The 20,523-nt window shown below is 40.7% G+C and overlaps 1 protein-coding gene across 2 annotated transcripts; it reads right to left on the bottom strand.

Moving 5' to 3' along the window:
• Nucleotides 1-21: 21 nt before the first annotated feature.
• Nucleotides 22-20,375, bottom strand: brd8b (bromodomain containing 8b). Of its 2 annotated transcripts, XM_063876502.1 has the most exons (19): nucleotides 20,326-20,375; nucleotides 19,371-19,467; nucleotides 13,135-13,204; nucleotides 13,009-13,058; nucleotides 12,756-12,878; nucleotides 12,591-12,671; nucleotides 12,055-12,119; nucleotides 11,781-11,965; nucleotides 11,434-11,628; nucleotides 11,093-11,186; nucleotides 10,751-10,893; nucleotides 9,690-10,107; nucleotides 9,541-9,578; nucleotides 8,022-8,221; nucleotides 7,752-7,844; nucleotides 6,773-6,841; nucleotides 6,286-6,571; nucleotides 3,367-3,411; nucleotides 22-1,920 (listed from the first exon to the last, which is right to left on the bottom strand). In XM_063876502.1, exons 1-19 carry the CDS (start codon nucleotides 20,342-20,344, stop codon nucleotides 1,861-1,863), a joined length of 2,331 nt encoding a protein of 776 aa, XP_063732572.1. In that variant the 5' UTR covers nucleotides 20,345-20,375; the 3' UTR covers nucleotides 22-1,860. The 2 variants fall into 2 exon arrangements, with proteins under 2 accessions (XP_063732572.1, XP_063732573.1); XM_063876503.1 differs by lacking the exon at nucleotides 3,367-3,411 and having other exon boundaries at nucleotides 23-1,920.
• Between the last annotated feature and the right edge of the window lie 148 nt (nucleotides 20,376-20,523).

Genomic DNA, 20,523 nt, shown 5'->3' with positions numbered 1-20,523 from the left:
AACTACTTTGATTTATGTTTAGATCAAATAATCTTTTTATTTAACAAATGTACAACAGAACACATTATACGCGTATCAGCTACCCAAACACAACACTCTACATGATCCATCTCACAGGTACAAAACATGTTTTTGTACTCCCATCTAACACACATTACACAAACAGGTTTCTCCTGCTCTCGGTAGCAAAGTCCGGCTACACGCTCAGGGACGAGCAGGGATGCATCAATACTATTTCAGCAGCAGCTCCACATCCTACGTTTCAGCCCATTAACACTTAAGGAAACACCTTGTTCACATTACAGCAAACTATTTTACAAAGAATAGATTTTGTTATTCTGATCCTTTAATAGGTTTCCATCCATTTCACTACAGCATAAACAAAGAGCTGTGAACAATTTGTTTACCTGCTCTGAGTTATTTTGTTATCATTGCATGGCAGGTCCTAGTAGGAACTGTTTCAAAACACTCCGACATCAGAGATTTCAAAGTCTGGAGTCAAATATCAATCTATTACATCAATTTTACCACTTTTACTAATAGCTAGCTTGTATTCTGGACTTCTTTTTGTCCTTTTTTTTTTAGATGTGTGGGTAATACTTGTTATGAGGTTGATTTATGAAGTTACATTACATCATCTCTTGAAATAAATGGAAACTCAGGTCCGTGTTAGGGTCAAATTAAAACGTGTTGTTTGGAAAAAGGATAAATGTAGAGTATATGCAATGGAAGTTAATGGGCGAAAACAAGAAAAACCACCATCTCTAAATGTATTGGCTGCGATGGCAAACAGAGCCAAACATCATCAGATTTCTTTAAAGGGATGGTTTGGATTTATTTAAGTGAAGAGGTGTAAGCTTCTCTGTCCAGGTTCTTTGAAGGGTTAGTTACGACTCCTCAAAGTCAGAGAATAACAAACGGATCAAGGCAGCGGTGTACCAGCAACTCCTCTGTTTTCTACTAGGTTAAATGACTGTTTGTGTCAATGGAGTGTGGTGGCTTTAAAGAGAGCACACACAACAGAAAGGTTATGGTGTGAAATACTCTAAATATAGTTGCACACTTGAGCTGATTGAGAATTTTCACGGCGTCTCAAACATTTTTTGCTGCTGCCCCTGTACACTGCAGTACATTACTTAGCTTCCTCCTTTCTGTTTCTCCGATCATGAGGCGTGCTGACCACCTACAGAAGGTGACTGTTTACAACCCTACTTCCTAACATCCAAACTGTCCCTTAAATAAAAAAAAAACACTCTTATTCCATTAATGGAAAATGCAGCAAGTCCAGTTGTAAAGATGTGTGATACATTTAAAGTGATCGATTTAACAGAACTGGAAATAGTAGTAGTATTTTGAATCTGTGGATCTGTACATAATGATTTGTGATGTTTCCATCCTGGTTGTTGTCTTGTGTCTTTTTTTCATCCCACGCAGTCACACAGTTTGGTACAGGGTACTCTCATTAATCAGTCGATCAACGGATTTAGTATTAATGCATCCACCATTCAACATGATCAAATGGTCGGCATTTGATCGCAAACAGACTTTTGCTGGTGAAAATGTTTCTCTTTCCCTTCTCAAAGTTCTTCAGTGTTCCATCTCAGCGGAGGGAAATGATGAGCTACTACCGTTGCTGGTGAAATGATACTTGGAGGAAAGTGGAGTGAACTGGGGATCTGTGCAGCTCACAAACACACACTGACACACTTACCATTCACATATACTCAAAGTACAGATAATTAAGTGTGTAAATATACACACCAGGCACACAGAGCCTGCACAGTCCTCTCCAGAAAAACGGTGAATACTCAGCTCCACCTTCTCCGAGTCTTTCTAAGTGTCTTATTCTCCAAAATCCGTTCATTTCTTCATTTTGAGGTCGGCCTCCATGGCACTTCGGCGACCTCTGGTACCTCCGTCCTGCAGAAGAGGCAGAGCAAGAGAAACAGGGAAAAAAGAGAGAGCAAGAAAAAGAAGTTCATATACGGCTGTGAAGGTCAGAGGTCAGATGGACAGAGTGAATGGAGGCCCTGCGGCAGGCCGACTCACGCCATTGAACCCGCAAAATTAAACGGTCCATCTCGGGAGGCATCCTTCCGAAATGGAGAACATAAAAAATGAAGATGACAAAAAAAAAAGAACACTTTGATAAAGAAAAAGAAGGAGAAAATAAATTAGAACATGCAGAGACACGGACAAACGCACGTTAACGCAAAAACACAGGAAACCGGGATGGGGTCAATAACCGAAGGTCGACCAAAGCTTGGGTGATGAGAGGTTACTGGAGCCTGTGTGTGAGTGTGTGTGATGAAGATGTTGTGTCAAAATAAGGCTTCAAGTTCATGGTGGTGACACTGCAGTGTGTTCAGAGCTGTGTGTGTGTGTGTGTGTGTGACACTGTCAGAGAGAGTGAGATACAAAGAGGCCCTTTATTTATGATCCATAGCAAACAGCTACACAGCTTCGAGTGCCACGGCCCTGATGGTCTGTTTGTGTTTCTCTTTACTTCCTGCTGCATACAGAGCGGTGCAGTTATGACATATTTGTGTAGGCCGACCAGGAAGTCAGCATAGCAAGGGCTCCCTTTAACTAAAAGCCAATAGGTTTCTACATTTGGAATAAAGCAGAAAAGGCTCGGGGCCAACACACACGCAACTTATACAATTATTCAGACGCGAACCAGTGGGGTATTTACTGACACATTTATGTTGTAGAACAAACCTCCTATTTTCCATAACCCATTCCTGCCCCACTCTATTTGACACTTAAGTTTAGCACCCCTTAAAGTTGGACCAACAAACTATTTTTCCATTTCCAGACTCTACTTCCACAACAAGGAGACAAACTAGAACCACCTTCTTTTTTTAAATGCAAGGAACACTTTTTCTCTGGCTCCTCACTGTGAGCCATGTTGTCCATTTACATTAGAGATTCTATGTCATTAGAGATTTCTGTCTTATGTCCATTTACATTAGAGATTTCTGTGATTTCTGTGTATATTTGCTCTTCTCAGCTCTGATTGTTTCCTATTTAGTCCTTCATATTTAGTGTCACAGAGCCTTTAAATTCTCTTCAAACTAGATCGATATATAGATATTTTTCCAAATAATAATAGTGGTCAGCTAAAATTGCTCAAATGATGACTTAAACACTTTCTAGTTTTTTAGTTTTGGAGTAGTTTCACTTCCTTTAATGCCACTAAAGTAGAACTGATTCTAGAGAAAGGGGAATATGAGATGAGAGACGGAGACAGATGTGGTGTGTTATATATATTGTGTGTGTGTGTGTGTGTGTTTGCGTTGAGCCAAGTGTGTGCGGAGCGTGGCCTGGTTCTGGTGAAATCTGACGGAGCACCTGAATACTTACAAAGAGAGAGAGAAGGAAAGCAGGAGAGGCCATTGGGACACTGTCCTGTAGGAGGACAGATATTGGAGTGAGAAAGAGAGAGAAAACACACGTGCGTGAGAAAGCAAGTTTCATACAAGTCTGCGTCAAAGAGGGACGGGCGTCCAATCCACTGCTGCGCGGCACAGACACACACACACACACACACCCACGTATTCAGACAACATTAAGAACACACACAGAGAATCTTAACAGCAAACACTGAGACTGTTCTGCACACACACACACCAAGCTTACCACAGATGTGATTTTTAAAATATTTTTCCCGCAAAATTGAACAATAAAAAGTTTAATATAAAATGTAATCGTTTGGTCTATAAAATGGTCAACAATAATTCCAAATTGTCCACCCCAGTAATTAAATCCAAGGGTTCTTCCATTAATGTCTTGTTTTGTCAGTTCAAAACTAAAAGACTTTCACTTTAAGGAGTACACATTTAGCTAATGTTCAGGTTGATATTCTTTTACATGCCTAAATGCATACTGCCTGTGCAGCAGCACCTCTTTTCACCCTCTGTCTGAAACCAGAGCCCGGTCTGCTCTGATTGGTTAGCTGGCTCTGTCGTCTGTGTTCAACCACCTAAAAGATGTCCCGCCACTTAGCCTATCATGTACAATTTGATGGAAAGCTGGCCAAAAGAAGCGCGCATGCAACATAGTGATGTCATTATGTTATTGAAATAAAAAAAGGAGTCCAATGGAGGCGCTTCAGACACGGGGAGTGTGTGGGAGAGAAACTCCTTCTTGGGATTTTAGCTCTTGCAGACCGTTTACATCCACACATTATTTTAAGATTAAGGAGTGCTCATTTTGTTGACTGAATAGGATTATGTCTACACTTCACACTCGGCCTCATTCTATTTTATGTCGTTTTTTGGGCTTCTTTATTGTTATTTCGAAATGTAATTTAATAATGTGTTTCTTTGCACTATGTGTTAATGCAGACAGACAGACAGACAGACAGACAGACAGACAGACAGACAGACAGACAGACAGACAGACAGACAGACAGACAGACAGACAGACAGACAGACAGACAGACAGACAGACAGACAGACAGACAGACAGACAGACAGACAGACAGACAGCTGTTAGTGAGGAGAGCTGAAGCCAGCATGCAGGACATGACTCAGAAGGAAGTCAATACGGGGAACATTTCCACAGAAGCAGATCGTAGCGAGCGGCAGGAGACAGAAGCGCCGCGGATGTCTCAACAGTCCCCTGTACTCAGCGATGTGTGCATGTGAATATATTACACAACACCCTCTGTGAGAGACTGGCACACTAAAGGCTCGCGTCACTGGCTCTGCCGAGTGACCGCAAACATTAACACATCAGTGAAGCAGCACTCAGTGAAGTAAGCTCGGTAAATTGACCAACAGGAAGAGAGTAAGCATGTATAGTAGTTCTAAAAATTGCATGTCATCCCCCTAATTAGAAAAAAACGTCAAAGAAAACCTCAAGTTGAATAAACACCATTGATTGATTGATACACACATTCTGCACATTGAAAATGCACATATTTCATTCCACTTTTAATTACATTTCCACTGGTACACCCATATTTCAATATAAATATTGCTATATTTTTAATGTTATCATAGCTATCTTGGTTTTTTATCACAGCCCAACTTTTTGTTTCATTTGTATGTATATGCAGCTCCATAACACCAAGTCAAGTTTTTTCTTTGATTCTGTTCAAAAGCTGAATATTTGCTTTAATAAAAGATGTTGTGAATCTTTGAGTTTAGTTCGAGTTAGAATCCTACACAGCATGTCAAAATTTAATTCTAGAAATATTATAATACTTGTATTTTTACGGTAGCATAATCTTTTACTGAAACTGTGCAGAAATACTGGATTTAAACATATTTATGAGACAGGGAAATGTCCCATCTTGAGAGAAACAAATATACTTCATTTGTGATGAAAACTGTCTGGGAGCGAGTATACAACACTTGTGATAAAGTAACAAATAGTGTTTAAAGTCCCGTCAATCTGGCCGTCGCATAGCTCAGCTGGTAGAGATGGTGGTCATACACGGGGGTTTGGTCCCCATGCAGAGGACCCAGGTTCAAATCCAAGACCATTTGCTGCGTGTCATCCCCTCTGTCTCCCCATTTCACAGCTGTCACTTGACTAAAAAGGCACAATCTTTAAAAAAAGACCCGTCACACACTTTAACAAACAGAGTTAGTCAGGTGTCTCTTGGGGCATGATGTAGTTAAAATATAAGAATATCAAAAGGTAAATCGACTTGAATCAGCAACTATGGCTGTGTGTTTGTCACACCATTTGACATATCCACTGATTTATTCCCTCTCAACACACCATCCACACCCTGAAAAAGTAACAGTGTGCTTAGTAACAGGAGCTGTGTGAATAGATGGGGTTTTAGAGTTCATACTGTATATTCATGCACCTCAATATTTACATGACATCAGCTCTAAAGAAGAAGGACTATAAATGGACATCATGGTCTAAAGCTGAACCATATTAAATGTTCAAAAATGTAACCCATATTACTATTTCCAATTAAATCCTTCATAGGTAGACAAACAGCGAGTGTTAAGTCACCAACTTTTACAGTCTGTATTTCCAAATAACTTCAAACTGTTGAATAAACTCTCCTAAAGGTTTATTCTCACTAAGTGACGAAACAGGAATAGATGTAATTTTGGATGCCCTGATTTTGATACAGCAGCCCCCCCATATCCAAAAATGTCTTCCTGGCTCACTGTTTTTGATTTGAATTTAAGTTGAGTTTCAAAGAGTAACGGTTTGATGTTTGGGTAGGGAGGATAACGCAGTGCTTTATCAGAGTCAGTCTTGTTTGACTCTTTGACTTTCACCGGACCCCTAACTGGACCCCTGACCCACCTTCTCGGCCGGCTCTCCGGGCTTACGGTTGCCCTCCCTGCCGCGGAGGCTCTTGGCGGAGATGGCGCTCTCCGAGGTCTGCATGATGAGCTGTGTGGCCAGGAACTGCTGCACGTGCTCCAGGACGTCCCGCTGCATCTCCAGCGCCATGTGGAACACGTCGTGGTCCGACGAGTTGTACATGACGGCGTTCTGGAACATCAGCATGATGTCACGCTGGAACTCGGCGGTGGTGCGGATCACGCCGGACTCGATGTTCTTCTTGATGGCCGACAGGTCCATGGGTCTGCAGCGGCCGGGGGGGAGGGGGGGTGTGGTTATGCAAACATTACTAACTGCCAATGTCATTAAAGAGATCATTGTATTTTGAGCTTAGGAAAAAATTCTATCAGAAAATATTGTTTAGATAACATGTGCGTGCCTGTGAGATGTTATATGACTAAAAAAGCTAATAAGTGTGTGTGTGTGTGTGTGTGTTTGGTCATACCTGTGTACAATGCTGTGGTAGCCAGGGGCGATGTCATCTGACACAGGCTGCAGGAAGACACTGGCATACCTGAGAGAAACATGAATTTATAAGACATTTATTTTATAGGGGTTTAAGTTTATTTTGTAGTGATCTATTTTAATCTTTTATCAATGCATTGTTTCTATTGCAGCAAGAGGTATGAGGGCGGGGCTAAAGTGACGGGAGGGAGCAGCCAGGCAGCAGCGCTACCGGCATTGACTGCAGCCTCAGCGTGAATAGAATCTGCTGCCACGGTTTAAAGATTCATCTTCTTATTGTTTTCGTTTTTTGCCAATAAACGTTCAAGATCCAAACGTCCAGTGGATCTTTTTTTTTTACCTAACCCAGCTGTGAGTCTGACACACTGCCTCCCAGCCCCAAGCTCTTATGTGTGAAATAGGAGTGATAAGACAAACTCACATAGGACTATTTGTTTTCCCAACTGCTGTGGGGAGATCCTGTTTTCCCAAATTTAACTCTACATGCATATACGTTCTCTAGAAAAGTCAGCAGTGAAAACTACCAATAGTGGGCAAGAATCTTTCAAACCAATTACATTTCACTCAAAATCCCAGTATTGAAATTAGCCAATGGTAGAAGTAAATTAAGGAGTTCAGATTAAGGCTGATATAAGGTTCCAAGTCAGCCATTTTTCCAACATTGGCAAAAGAAAAATCAACCAAAATCTCAAAAGACAAACATCTGTTAATAGTATCAGGGCTGGAGCAACCATTGAAGTCCCATGTCCTCATAATGTGATGCAATCATAAAACTAAACAGAACAACAATTGACCTAATTTGATTTTTTTAAAAATGCTTTGATACGGATCATTCTTTGTTAGACAAGGATCATCATGTTTTTTAACAGTTTACTATTAGGCTGATCGAGGATAAGCCTAAAATGTAGGTAGGATAACAAACGATTGCTACAGCATTTTGGCATTCCTAGAGGCTCCACCTGTGATTGGCTGCGGCTCTCCACACCAGCATGATGGCTTTCTTCCAGATCTTCTGGGCCTGCACCGCCTCCTGGTCCTCCCCACATGTAGATCTAGAGCAGACAGAGAGGAAATGAAGACAGATGAGGGTGACGAGAGGACAGTGAATGGAAAGCAGAAGAGAAATCACAAGTGGACGAGACGTAGAGACACAAGAGCAGATTTTGGTCAGAGGACAGATGCCAGCCAAGCTTTATCTGAAGGAGCAGCTGTGATCTGAGGACACCTACAGCTGTGAGGAAGAGGCCGGGCTGCTGGCCAGAGAGTCCGCTGTGTAGCGCTGGGAGGGGGGGCCGTAGCCGTCCTCACTCTCGCTGGCTGCCCGCTCCACCTCGGACAGATAAGGACCCTCCCCCTCCCCACACTCCTCCTTCAGCTCCATCCCTTCGTCTGGGTCGCCATCACTCCCCGCCTCTTCTTCCTTCACCTCCTGGATCCAAGAACAAACACACCGATTTTTAAAAAAAACTTTTCAATTGAAGTGCTTTTGAAGTTTGTTTTCTGAGTGTGTTTGCTAGGGTTAGTTTGATTTCCATTTCTAAGAAAGATTAGCTTCAGAAAAGGTGTAGTCCATTTTACCATGGAGAGATTAGGGACTGGCACCCAATGGCCCCATACAACAAAGAGGAAGGGTTATAACTGTGTGCGTAAATACAACAGAATAAGTTGTTGTTGCTGCTGCTGCCTTTTTCTTTTTTTCCTCTGTCCGATTTTGGATGGTTTTACTATTTTTCGTTGTTTTGTCATAAATGTTTTGGCATTGTGTCATCTTGTGTCAATTGAGAATGAAAATACACTTAAATGTATGTTTAATTTCAGTTCTTGTATATTTATTTTTTGATGGGAACAGGTATTATGCCGAAGATGTATGTACAAGACAAGACGGTATGGAAAAAGCATAAGGAATTCATTGTTAAGCATTGTGTCACAGCGCCATCTACTGGAATCTCTGATGAGGAGTTTCAATGTCTGGAGATAGGACAGAAATTCATTCTGTCTCATCCTGCTGGGATATATTGCAAATAAAAAGCAAAACTGATTAGTTTTTTTGCCAGGAAATGACTATTTTAGTTTGGTCTTTTAAGGGATATATATATATATATATATATATTTTTTTTACAACAACACTTAGTTCATGACAATAATTGCAGTGTGTTAGGCCATGTTCACACAGTCTGATCAGAAAACTCCAAAGTGGCATTGCGTTCTCACTTTTGATTCCACGTTTAGACAAGCGTTTTTGGAGGGGAACGCAAAAGTGTGTGGAATTCCATGTTGTATGCACGCCAGGCGGCTAGGTGGTAGTGTGAAGCACTGCCAAACAACACCACCAAGTCGACGCTGTTCTCCCAGGTCTCGTCCAAAGCCATCTGGTTCGCCTCCGACAAATTGGTGCATCAACAATTTGTCGGAGGTAATTAATGCGCCTTCTCGGGTCAGTAATACCATCTGTAAAGATTCGGTACAACTGCTGAAAAGACTCTTGGATGTTTATTAGAGTTGCTAGGGCACCTTGAAGGTCTGACGGATGGAAATAATCTGACATGTTTGTTGTTATTTTACCCTTTAGACAGGAACGCGATGGTGGAGCGTTTTTAAAATTTCCACTACGGAGGGTGGTTTCACTTTTTTAAGCTCCAAAAACGCCATCGGCGTCTAAACGAAAGGCACGTCCGATAAAATATTTTGTTGTTTTCACCCGCGAGCGTAGTCGTGTAAACAGGGCCTTAGTCCATATGAGTGTGTTACCTTGGACTCTCTCCCGGACACAGAGCTGTCCTCAGAGTCTGTAGGACAGAAAAGAGAAGGAAACATTTCAATTTAAATTCAAACAAACAGGCATGATTTCTGTGTGTGTGTGTGTGTGTGTGTGTGTGTGTGTGTGAAACATCACCCACCTAGGCAGGGGGGGTTGGGCTCCGGCTGGCTCCATTCCTCTCCTTCAATTTTAATCGTTGCTTCAGTGGCATCCTTCCCCGCTGCACCCTCCTCCATGACCTCACTCCCCGTCGCACCGTCGTCAGAGGTGACATCACTTCCTGTTGCCTCAGGTCCCTCGCAGTTTCCCTTTAGCTGCTGTTCTCTTTTAACCTCAGCTTGATTCTGGATCTCCATGCCTGCAGGCATCAGGGCCGACATCGCGGACACACCCTGAGGCTCCTGAGTGGGGTCAGAGTCTGGGACAGAGGGCCCTGCGTCTGCAGCCTGGGTCTCCCAAGGGCCGGGGAGGGTGTGACCCTCTGACCCGGCCTCTTCACAAAGCGAGAGAGCGGCTTCCACTGCTGCTGCATCCAAAGCTTCAACAGAGTCATCCACCTGGGGAGAGGGAAGGGAGGAGTCAGAATCGCCCTGATCTAGACAATGATGTTCTTTAAGTCTCATAATTTTGTCCATACAGGTCATTTACTACATTTGAATTGGTCACAAGTGTCCAAACGTTAGATTATTTTAGCACACAGACAGTACAGTAACCTGAAATATTGAATGAGTACATTTTGTGTATTCGCCGTCTTCTGGACTTTTTTTGGGTGCAAATTTGTATTAACATAAAGCAACCAAGTGGAAGATCGCAAGCACACAAACAAGAGGAAGCTAAAAATAAAGTGGAGAAAACAGGGAAAAAATACATAGCGAGATGTAACCCCCATTGAGTCGACGAGGGGCCGACAATGTGTTTACAAATGCTACTCACTGTGCCTTCAATCAAATGAGCATAACAGCAGGGTTTCCCGCAGAACTTTACAGCTTAGGCGGCCGCCTAAGCAACGCACGCCTGCCTCCTTAACTAAGGTCTTCATATATATGAGCGATATTCGCCGTGTTACTCTGTCCTGTTTTCTGTCATTCCAAACCGTGACCAACCTCCCTTCTCTGCAGATCGCATTTAAAAAAAATAATGATAATAAAAACTGTCATGAATAGGAAAAACCAAATCAGAAAGATTTTCAGAAATATGAACCTTCTCCTCTATGATGGCGATGATGTCTCCGACGGTCTCCAGGTCTAGTTCATCTCCCATGTAAGACACAGCAACAAGGTCTTCTTCCACTAGCCCCGCCTCCTCCCCGAGCTCCACCTTCACTGCAGCTTCTGCTTCACCCTCTGCACACACACACACGGGAGTTAGTGAATACATAAAACCAACTTCCATTATATCCTTATGTTCTTGAATAGTGGATGTCTTTTTCATTTATTTTTGAAACACAGAACCCTGCATGTGTCAATGGAAGCTCTAATTACAAAGACAGGATAGTGCGTGTGTGTGTGTGTGTGTGCCCAGAATTATGCAAGGTGTTTTTACCTGTGATGACATCATGAGCAGATGGTAAGGCAACGGCTACTGTGGCTGTCTGTACTCCATTGGTGAGGCTCCCAGCAGAGTCTCCCTCCCCAACCTGACAGCAATGAAAACAACACACACATAAGGAACATTTTAACACAGCACTAATGGGATTATTACATTTAATTAAATTAGATTATTACAGTTAGATCTGTAGTAGTTTTATATAAATGTATGTCTGCAGCGTACATCTTTAAGTGTTAACAACTGAGTCTTGCTTGTTACGCCATATAATTTGTTTGTAATTTCCGGTTCCTTGTATTTTTGTAGATTTTAATGTTATGATCACAGCAGGCTCTCACCAGGCGGGGGCTGGCTGAGATGAGGTTGCCTTTCTTCAGCAGTTCTGACAGGAGAGGCGAGGGCGGCGGCGTGGACTTCTGGGCGAGGAGCCTCTTCTGCGGGGAATCGTCCAACAGGGCGACCAGGCCTCCTCCGTCTTTGGGCCCCGGGCCTGACGCATCCCCCGCGGGGAGAAACACCCCGACCCCCTGGGCCTGGCAGAGGCAGCAAACAATCAATGAGAGGGATCAACTAAATACATGTCTGGCTACATAAATACACTTTATTTAACATTTTGTCCTCATTATTTGCAGCCGTCCCCACTCCTCACTGCTGAATAAGAATGTAAAGCACACAGCGTTCTTACAACTGAGAGGGTGTTGGTGGTGGTGGTGGTGGTGGTGTCATCGGAGGCCACACTTCCTGTATCCAGGGACGGCATTGGGATTGAAGAGTCAAGCGGACAGTCTATGGTGGGGGGGCTGGCACCCAGAGGAGAACGCACAGTCACACTGGGCAGACGCTTAGGTGTGTTCTTCAACGCCTGACGAGCTGCGATAAACAGAGGGGTCAGACAGGGCGAGAAGAATAATAAAAAGGTGTTTTTGAGCCAAATGTGTACACAAAATAAAAATATATACCTTGGTAAGCTGTTTCTGTGGCTTTCCTCTTCTGTTCTGCTTCGTCCTCAGCCTGCTTCTTTTTTCTGCAGTTGGAAAATCACAATTTGTTTAGTTGTAAATAGGCTGGTAATATGGCGTAAACTAAAGGAACAGAGTTGGATGTTGGCTGAAAGGCAGCAGGGGAGAACAGCAGGAGTGAGCTCTCTTGCATGCTTTGTGATACTGATAGCTGTGGTGGTGTCATTGTGCCCACATCTATGCAGAAACATGTTCAGCACTAGATTACAGACGTTTCTAATTGATAACGGTGTTCGATGTTTAGTTGCCAGCTAAATTCCCCAAAAATGTACCATTGTTTTTGTTGCTTGTGTTTTGTTGATCTTCACCTTTTTTGCTTTGCTTCGGTTTGGGGTATTTTTCAAGTTTAAATTTAGACCAAATGGTGGTTTTAAATATAAGTCTGTTAGACTATCAAAGTGTTGACAGCATACAGAGTGATCCACTCATTAGATTACATGTTAGCATTAGTTTTATATTGAACAGAAGAGTCTTACAGTGTTATGTCTGCCAACAGCTCCTTTAGCTGGGGGTCCATGTGACCCGTCTGAATTATATCCACCTCCTTCTTCAACTTCCTGTCAGGATAAATAATTCAAGGGAGGGTTAATGGTAATGTCTGCAGACCTCCAATGTGATTTAAGCGCTGTTCTTGTTTTTACCTGTACTTCTCCTGTGTGTCCCGCAGTAGTTTTTTCAGCTCCTCTATCCTCTCTGTGGTTAGCCTACGAACGATGACATCTTCAATGGTTTCCACCACCTCGCCCTTCTCACCACGCTTTCGCCTGGAGCAAAGGAGGGCAGAAAGACTTTAAGTCAACTCCAGAAATATTTTACCCATGAAAACAAACAAAAGTGACAATACATTATTATAATTCTGCACATTGGTGGGTGGTGATGTCTGATTATACTGACTTTGGTGCTTCGGTGGCTTCCAGCAGCTCGGAGTATTGTGAGGCACAGTGCTGAGAAACAAAGAGAACATTTGTTACCCTGAGGCAAAAAACAGATCGAAAAAAATATATTTTGGAGATTTCTTACCTTCTGTGAGAACCAGTCAGGTGGACGGCCAGGCTCTGAGAAAGGCTTGATGGCTCTGCTTACAGACACCCTGCAAGACGGAGAGAAGTGACTCAGAATAAACACAAAAGGTGTAGAAAACAACCTGAATCCTATATTATCATGTTTTAAGAAATACATTTACATTTGGACTAAATAAAGACTAGTGAAAGATAATTAAAAAAAGAGGAATGATCACAGTTTTGCGGAATATTATTTATTATTATAAATTTGATAAAACATTAAGGAATTCATATTGGCATGAATACACGTTGCAAATATTTTATTGTTTCAGTAGAAATCTCAATGCAAATCCAGCGTAATATTATGTTTTTGGTGAGGCATAGAATACAATAACATCCCGAACTGAGACTTCCGGTAATGGCGGGGTGCTGAGAGGCTGCGAGAGACCAACCCTCCTGACTATAATTCCTTAAAACTTTAAAATTCTACTCATCAGTAAAATATTATTTCTGATTTCAACAAATTAGTGAAAATGTCACAAAAGAGGAGGAAGGCGGCTGCCCAACAACAGCAAAAGCGAGAGAAGGACACCGAAAGAAGGCTTTCTGAATCTGAACATGAGGACGTTAAAGATGGCGAGAGCGAATCTGAAACTCATGACGATAACCCCACAAGTAGCCCCAGTACTTCGGATGTCATGAAAGCTATACAAGGAATGGAAAAGCGAATTACAGATAAGATAGATGGAGTACTGGAAAGGGTCAAAGAAATAACTGAAAGAGTTGAAGAGGCGGAAGAACGCATCTCGGGGGCAGAGGATGAAGTAAACCAACTGAAAACTCGCATTAATACTCTAGAATCCCAAGTGAAGTTGCTGCTAGAGAAAGTGGACGAAACGGAAAATCGGAGTCGGAGAAACAATGTGAGACTAGTAGGCTTGCCGGAGAACGAAGAAGGACGAGATGCGTGTAAGTTTTTAGAAAGTTGGATTCCGTCAAACCTAGAAATGAAGGATACCGCGCTAGCATTGGAACGAGCACACAGAATCGGTCCACGGCCTGAGGCAGAGAAGAACGACGTCAATACCACTCCACCTCGACCGAGAACTCTCATTATGAAGTTTCTTAACTACAGGCAGAAGGAAGAAGTGTTGCGGGCGGCCAAAGCTAAAGGGACAGTAAAGTATAAGGATCAAGCAATCCGATTCTTCCCCGACGTCACCGCTGAAACACACAAGAAACAGAGGGCTTTCGATGGAGTGAGACAGAAGCTACGGCAGAGGGGAATTGATAAACATCGTGTCATCTTTCCTGCGCGACTGCTCCTCACCTACGACGGGAAAACCAAGCTGTATGACACTCCTGCCGAGGTGGAGCGTTTCATGGAAGGACTGGATAACTGAGAAAGAGAGGTGTCGTTTAAAACCGATTTTTGCTATATCCTGATTTTTGTCTGCAGTTGTGTAGGCTATGTTAAAAGTATGCTTAGTTAAGAATAGATAATGCAGACGGACTGATCACTTCCGATAGTCGAGGATTTTTTATTTATTTATTTATTTTTTCTAGTTTGGAATATCAGCCGATTTTGTTTTCGTTTTTCTTCTTTCAGTCTTTGATCTTTTTTCAATGGTTGTCTGATAGATGGCCTTTTTTTGTTGTGTTTATCCAAAAGGGGATAATAAGACTGAAGCCTAGTTTGATTAACATAGTGTAGCTATTCTGAACAAAGCTCTGAATTATTCTCAGATTGAGAAAATATGATTTAAATTATGCTATCTACATTTTAAGGCGTGTGAAATTTGAAGTTTTATCTGGTGAAAATTTGAGTAGAATAGTAAAAGGTAAAGGGTTGTGTGAAAGTAGGTAAGTGAGAGAGCCAATCAGTAGTTAGCTCCTCACAGATGTGTGGATCTAATGTACCCATACAGGGAGCAAACACAGAGGGGGGAGGGGGGATACAGAATGTAAGGGTTTGTGTGAAGGGACTTACAAGGTTTAGCTTGAGAGTCTTGGTTTGTGTGGTGCTTATTGTGTTATTGTGTGTGTTTTTAGTTTTTAGTTTTAACTTCTCGGTGGTAGGTCTGTCTCATGATATGAAAGGGGTGCATATGGTGAGTAATTGCAGTAAAACATGTCTGAATTTGAAAAGGTGAAATTCATAACTTGGAATTGTAGGGGAATGGGTAGTCTTAAAAAAGTTAAACAAGTAATGGACAGAATCAAATTACTTCAGGCCAAAATTATATTTTTGCAAGAAACACATATGTCAACAGGGGAAACTATTAGAATACAGAGGAGATGGCAGGGTCGGGTCTTCTCATGTTGCTATGCCTCAAATGCCAGAGGGGTGATGATACTCGTTCACAAAACCATCCCCTTGCAAATTGAAAAAGTAACGAAAGATACAGCTGGTAGATTTATTATAGTTGAGGGATTTTTGTTTGGAGATAAAGTTAACTTAATTAACGTGTACGGCCCTAATGATGATAGTCCTGCTTTCTTTAGTGATTTGTTCCTTTCAATAGCAGGTTTAAGAGGCCAACATATTATGGCAGGCGATATGAACTGCACATTGGATCCAGTGAAAGATCGCTCAACTGGCTTAGATATTACACATACCAAATCTAGAAAAATTATAAAACAATTTATGAGAGATTTAAATATGTTGGATATTTGGAGACACTTTAATCCTAGCTCTTTGGTTTACTCATGTTATTCTGGTACACACAAAACTTACTCACGCATTGACTACTTTTTGGTATCAGCAACACTGCTTTCAAAGATAGCAGATTGTACATATCATACTGTGGTAATATCTGACCATGCTGCTGTATCACTAACATATGCTGATAAAAGGATGTCCAACACGCCTCCTAAATGGCGATTGCAGGCAGGATGGCTACAAGACCCTTTATTTGTAGAATTTCTGGGTAAACAAATTGACTTTTATTTTGAAATAAATACATCTGAAACATCCGCTTGTATAAGATGGGAAGCTTTCAAAGCCTACATTAGGGGCCAAATTATTGGATATTGTAGCTCAAAAGTCAAACAATCTAGAAAAGACATAAGGCAGCTGGAGAGACAGATCAGTGAATTGGAAAGGACTATATATCAGAATAGAGTAGCAAATAAAGATGAACATGATAAATTACTTCTTTTAAGGGCACAATATAATGGAAAGACAGCAGTAAAAGCGGCAGCAAAAATAAGTAAACTAAAACAGAATTTCTACGAGCATGGAGATAAATCAGGAAAACTACTTGCTTGGCAAATTAAAAAAAGGCAAGAGGAACGGGCTATTGTTACAATTGAAACACCATCTGGAAATATTATAGATCCAATTAAGATAAATGAAGCTTTCAGAGACTACTATAATAATCTATATAGTCCAGATATTTCTCCTAATGATGAGCTACGAACACAATTTTTAGAAGACCTTGAATTGCCTCAGATCTCAGAGGAAGATCAGCTGAATCTTGAAGAGGGGATTACTGTAGAAGAGATAGCATTAGCTATTGATGCAATGGCATCAGGAAAAGCGTCAGGTCCGGATGGTCTACCAATAGATATTTATAAGAAATTTAAAGACAAATTGATAAGTCCTTTTTTAGACATGGCAGTAGAGGCATTTGAATTCGGCCTTCTTCCAGCATCAATGAGAGGAGCACTAATCACACTGTTACCAAAACCAGGAAAAAGTAACACAAAATGTGAAAACATGCGCCCAATAAGTCTTCTTAATTCAGATACTAAAATAATATGTAAAGTGTTGGCACGGAGATTGGAAGCAGTATTACCTAATTTAATAGGAGAGGACCAAAATGGTTTTATACAACGCAGACAAGGATTTCACAACGTAAGAAGGCTTCTCAACATCCTTCATAACCAGCGGAATGCGCAAGACACTGCAATCTTGTCACTGGATGCAGAGAAGGCCTTCGACCGTGTAACGTGGCCCTACCTCTTTGATCTTTTGGCTAAATTTGGCTTTGGGGAGAAATTTTGCAAATGGGTTAAAATTCTCTGTAATGACCTAGTAGCTGAGGTACTTACGAACAATACAGTGTCGAAACCTTTCAATATATCTAGGGGATGTCAACAGGGATCGCCTCTCTCTCCTCTCCTCTTTGTAATTTCTATAGAACCCTTAGCCATTGCAGTTAGAAAACATATGGACATTGCTGGAGTTAAAGTTGGTCAGGTAGAACACAAAATTGCTTTGTTTGCCGATGATGTTCTCTTTTTTCTCAAAAATCTTAGTCATTCTATACCGGCTCTTTTAGTGCTTATAGGAACATTTGGGAAGATATCAGGATATAAAGTAAATCACTCAAAAAGTATGTTAATGCTTCTAGACGATAACGATAGGGTGCAATTCCAGAACAACCCTATCATTTTTCATTTAACCGATAGCTTTACATATCTGGGAATACGAATTGTACCAAAACTAGAGAACATAGTTTCTGTAAATTATGAACCACTATTGGAAAATATTTCTAATTCTATTGATCGATGGACATTACTACCCATATCCTTAATCGGTCGTATAAATGTTCTGAAAATGAATATTTTACCCAAATTACTGTACTTATTTCAGAATATTCCTTTGTCACCCCCAAAGCATCTTTTCATGAGACTTACTAAGTTATTCACTAACTTTATTTGGAACAACAGGCGTCCCAGGCTCCGCCTTTCACTCTTGTACTTGCCTTATGATAGAGGGGGGCTCCAGTGCCCTAATGTGCAATGGTATTATTGGGCGGCTCAGCTCAGAACCATAATGTTTTATTTTTCTACAGAAGGTCCCCCATCATGGGTTAATATGGAATCAGCTGAAGTCACACATGGTCTGACCCTAAAAGGGTATATATACTCAGCCAATCTCAAACACCATCGGAAAAAATGTTCAAACCCAATGGTTCTTAATATGATCAATGTATGGTATGTGGTGAAGAAATATTTTGGTATTCCTCATAATTTGTCTAGTTATAACCCCATTTGGGGTAATACAGACTTCAAACCAGGAAGATTGGATGCAGGTTTTAAAAGCTGGGCAGATAAAGGGATAAGGTCTATTAAAGATTTATATTCTTCAAGCAAACTAATGTCTTTTGAGGAACTAGTTAATACATTTAATATACCTAAAAATCATTTCTTTAAATATTTACAAATAAGAAACTTTATTTTTGTAGCTCAAAAGAACTCTTTAGACATGCCAGTACTAAACAGCTTAGAGACAGTAATGGGAAAAGACTGCTATGCAAGAGGTTTAATTTCACATCTATACAGAACTATAACATCAGGATCACAAGAATCGTCAATTAATAAATTAGAAGCCTGGAAGAAAGACCTAAAAGAAGATCTGAGTATGGATGATTGGTCAGAGGCATGTAAGGAAGCTCAGACACAAACAATAAGTGTAAGATTGAAATTATTGCAATATAAATGGTTGATGCGGACTTGCATAACTCCAGCTATTCTACACAAGTACAACGGAAATATTCCTGATACCTGTACAAAATGCAGCAAACTTAAAGGTGATTTTTATCATTGCATATGGGAGTGTGAAAAAATAATGTTTTTCTGGAAAGGGGTGAGGGATATGATCAATAAAATGACAAGTATCAATCTAACATTATCAGCAAGAACATTTATTCTGCACTTATACCCTCTTGAAATGCCTTTGAGAAGAAGGGAATATGCTTTCCTTGACATGTGTTTGTTGCAAGCAAAGCGTTTAATAGCTTTATCTTGGAAAAAAATCCAAGCACCGCATGTAAATGACTGGCTGAAAGAAATGGCGACTAACATGGTCATGGAAAAAATAACTTATATAGTGAAAGGTAAACGCAATAAATTTGAGGAGATATGGTTACCATTCCTATCCTTTCTGGAAGAGGGTGGAGGTAATGGGATGCCAAATATAAGTAATACTGATACCGACTGAGAAGCTTTTTATTTTTATTTTTGTTCTTTCTGTTATATTGTTGTAATTTTAATTTGGTGTATGTTTGGATTGTATTTTTATACTGTGCTGTACTATCCTTCAATTTCTGTGTTTCATGTGTAATTATATGAATGTTAAAATCTAATAAAAAATATTTGGGAAAAAAAAAAAAAAAAAAAAAAAAACATCCCGAACTGCAAATATAAAGAAATATATTTGGAGTTGAGCTTTAGGATTTAGCATACAGCTAACACAAAGACTTCTTATACGTTTGTGAAAACAATAACATTTGAGTATGATCTCACCAGTTTTGGTCTCCACTCCTCATAACAGAGGAGGCCAGGCACAGTTTCTCTCTGACTGACCATGGCTCTGTTGGCCCCACATTCAGTATCTTGTGTTCTATTAAAGAGAAAAGGTGCAAATATTCAGTTAATCATAAAATGTCATGGTAATATGTATCATCAGTCATTGTCTTTTCACTAGCTTATATTTATTTCAGCGCAATTGATGTTTACACAAGATTGGAAAACCTTAATGCCAGAACAAATAGATTTGTGACATTTTGCACGAGAAAAACACACTCTAAATGTGCACACAAACACAAAATGGAAGAAAAAACCCGAATAAAATCAGTGCAGCGACTACTGTTATAGCTAATAAGCCATTTCACCTCTTATTTCAGTTTCAGCATAAACGGACTGTCATCCTAGCTCTGTTTGTTTTATTCCGGAGAAAGTCGTTATGCTAACATAAGCACTGTTAGACTGTGCTAAAAAAAACCACGAAATAAACCATTCGGTCTGTGATGCATTTATAATATAAAACATAAGACAGCAGCGCTGGTAAGCCGAATAAAACATTGTTTAATTGGTTATCAACGTTAGCTAGATTGCTAGCTAGTTTCTTGTCTAACGAATCATTTTTAGTAACTATTATAACATGTTGTACTTTAATTCCAAGTGCTAAGACTTGAATGCATCATATGCAACCAAGTATGAATAGTTACAAGCCATGATTCTGCAGAAAACAACATCGACTTTGCCATAATTTGAGCAATAGCCTTAGCTTAGCACTGTTGATTACGGGGGACACATTCACGAGACACACACAGAGCTACACTGTATATCGTTTTATCAAACAACAAAGATACTGGGTCAAACCTAACTAAAATAACAACATAGTTAAGCGTACATTTAATGACGGTTTCCCTACAAAATCATGAAGATAATTAAGAAGGCGTTGGGAAATATTACTCACTGCCGATACCGCTCGCCATTTCTTTTGTGTTAAGGCCGTGAGCACAACTTCCGCCGGACAGGTTTTAGTGGTGCACAAAAAACGAAGCCCAATTTTAGGAAACCCATTTCCGCCAAATATCCCCCAAGTCATTATGTTGAGAAACAATCTAAAAATAGCCATAACTAAATTATTAAACATATTTATACATATTATCTC

This window comes from Eleginops maclovinus, chromosome 23, assembly GCF_036324505.1.
Source record: "Eleginops maclovinus isolate JMC-PN-2008 ecotype Puerto Natales chromosome 23, JC_Emac_rtc_rv5, whole genome shotgun sequence".
In the NCBI taxonomy this organism is placed as follows: domain Eukaryota; kingdom Metazoa; phylum Chordata; class Actinopteri; order Perciformes; family Eleginopidae; genus Eleginops; species Eleginops maclovinus.
The sequence above is the reverse complement of the archived record's forward strand: the minus strand, read 5'-3'. Positions and strand labels throughout refer to the sequence as shown.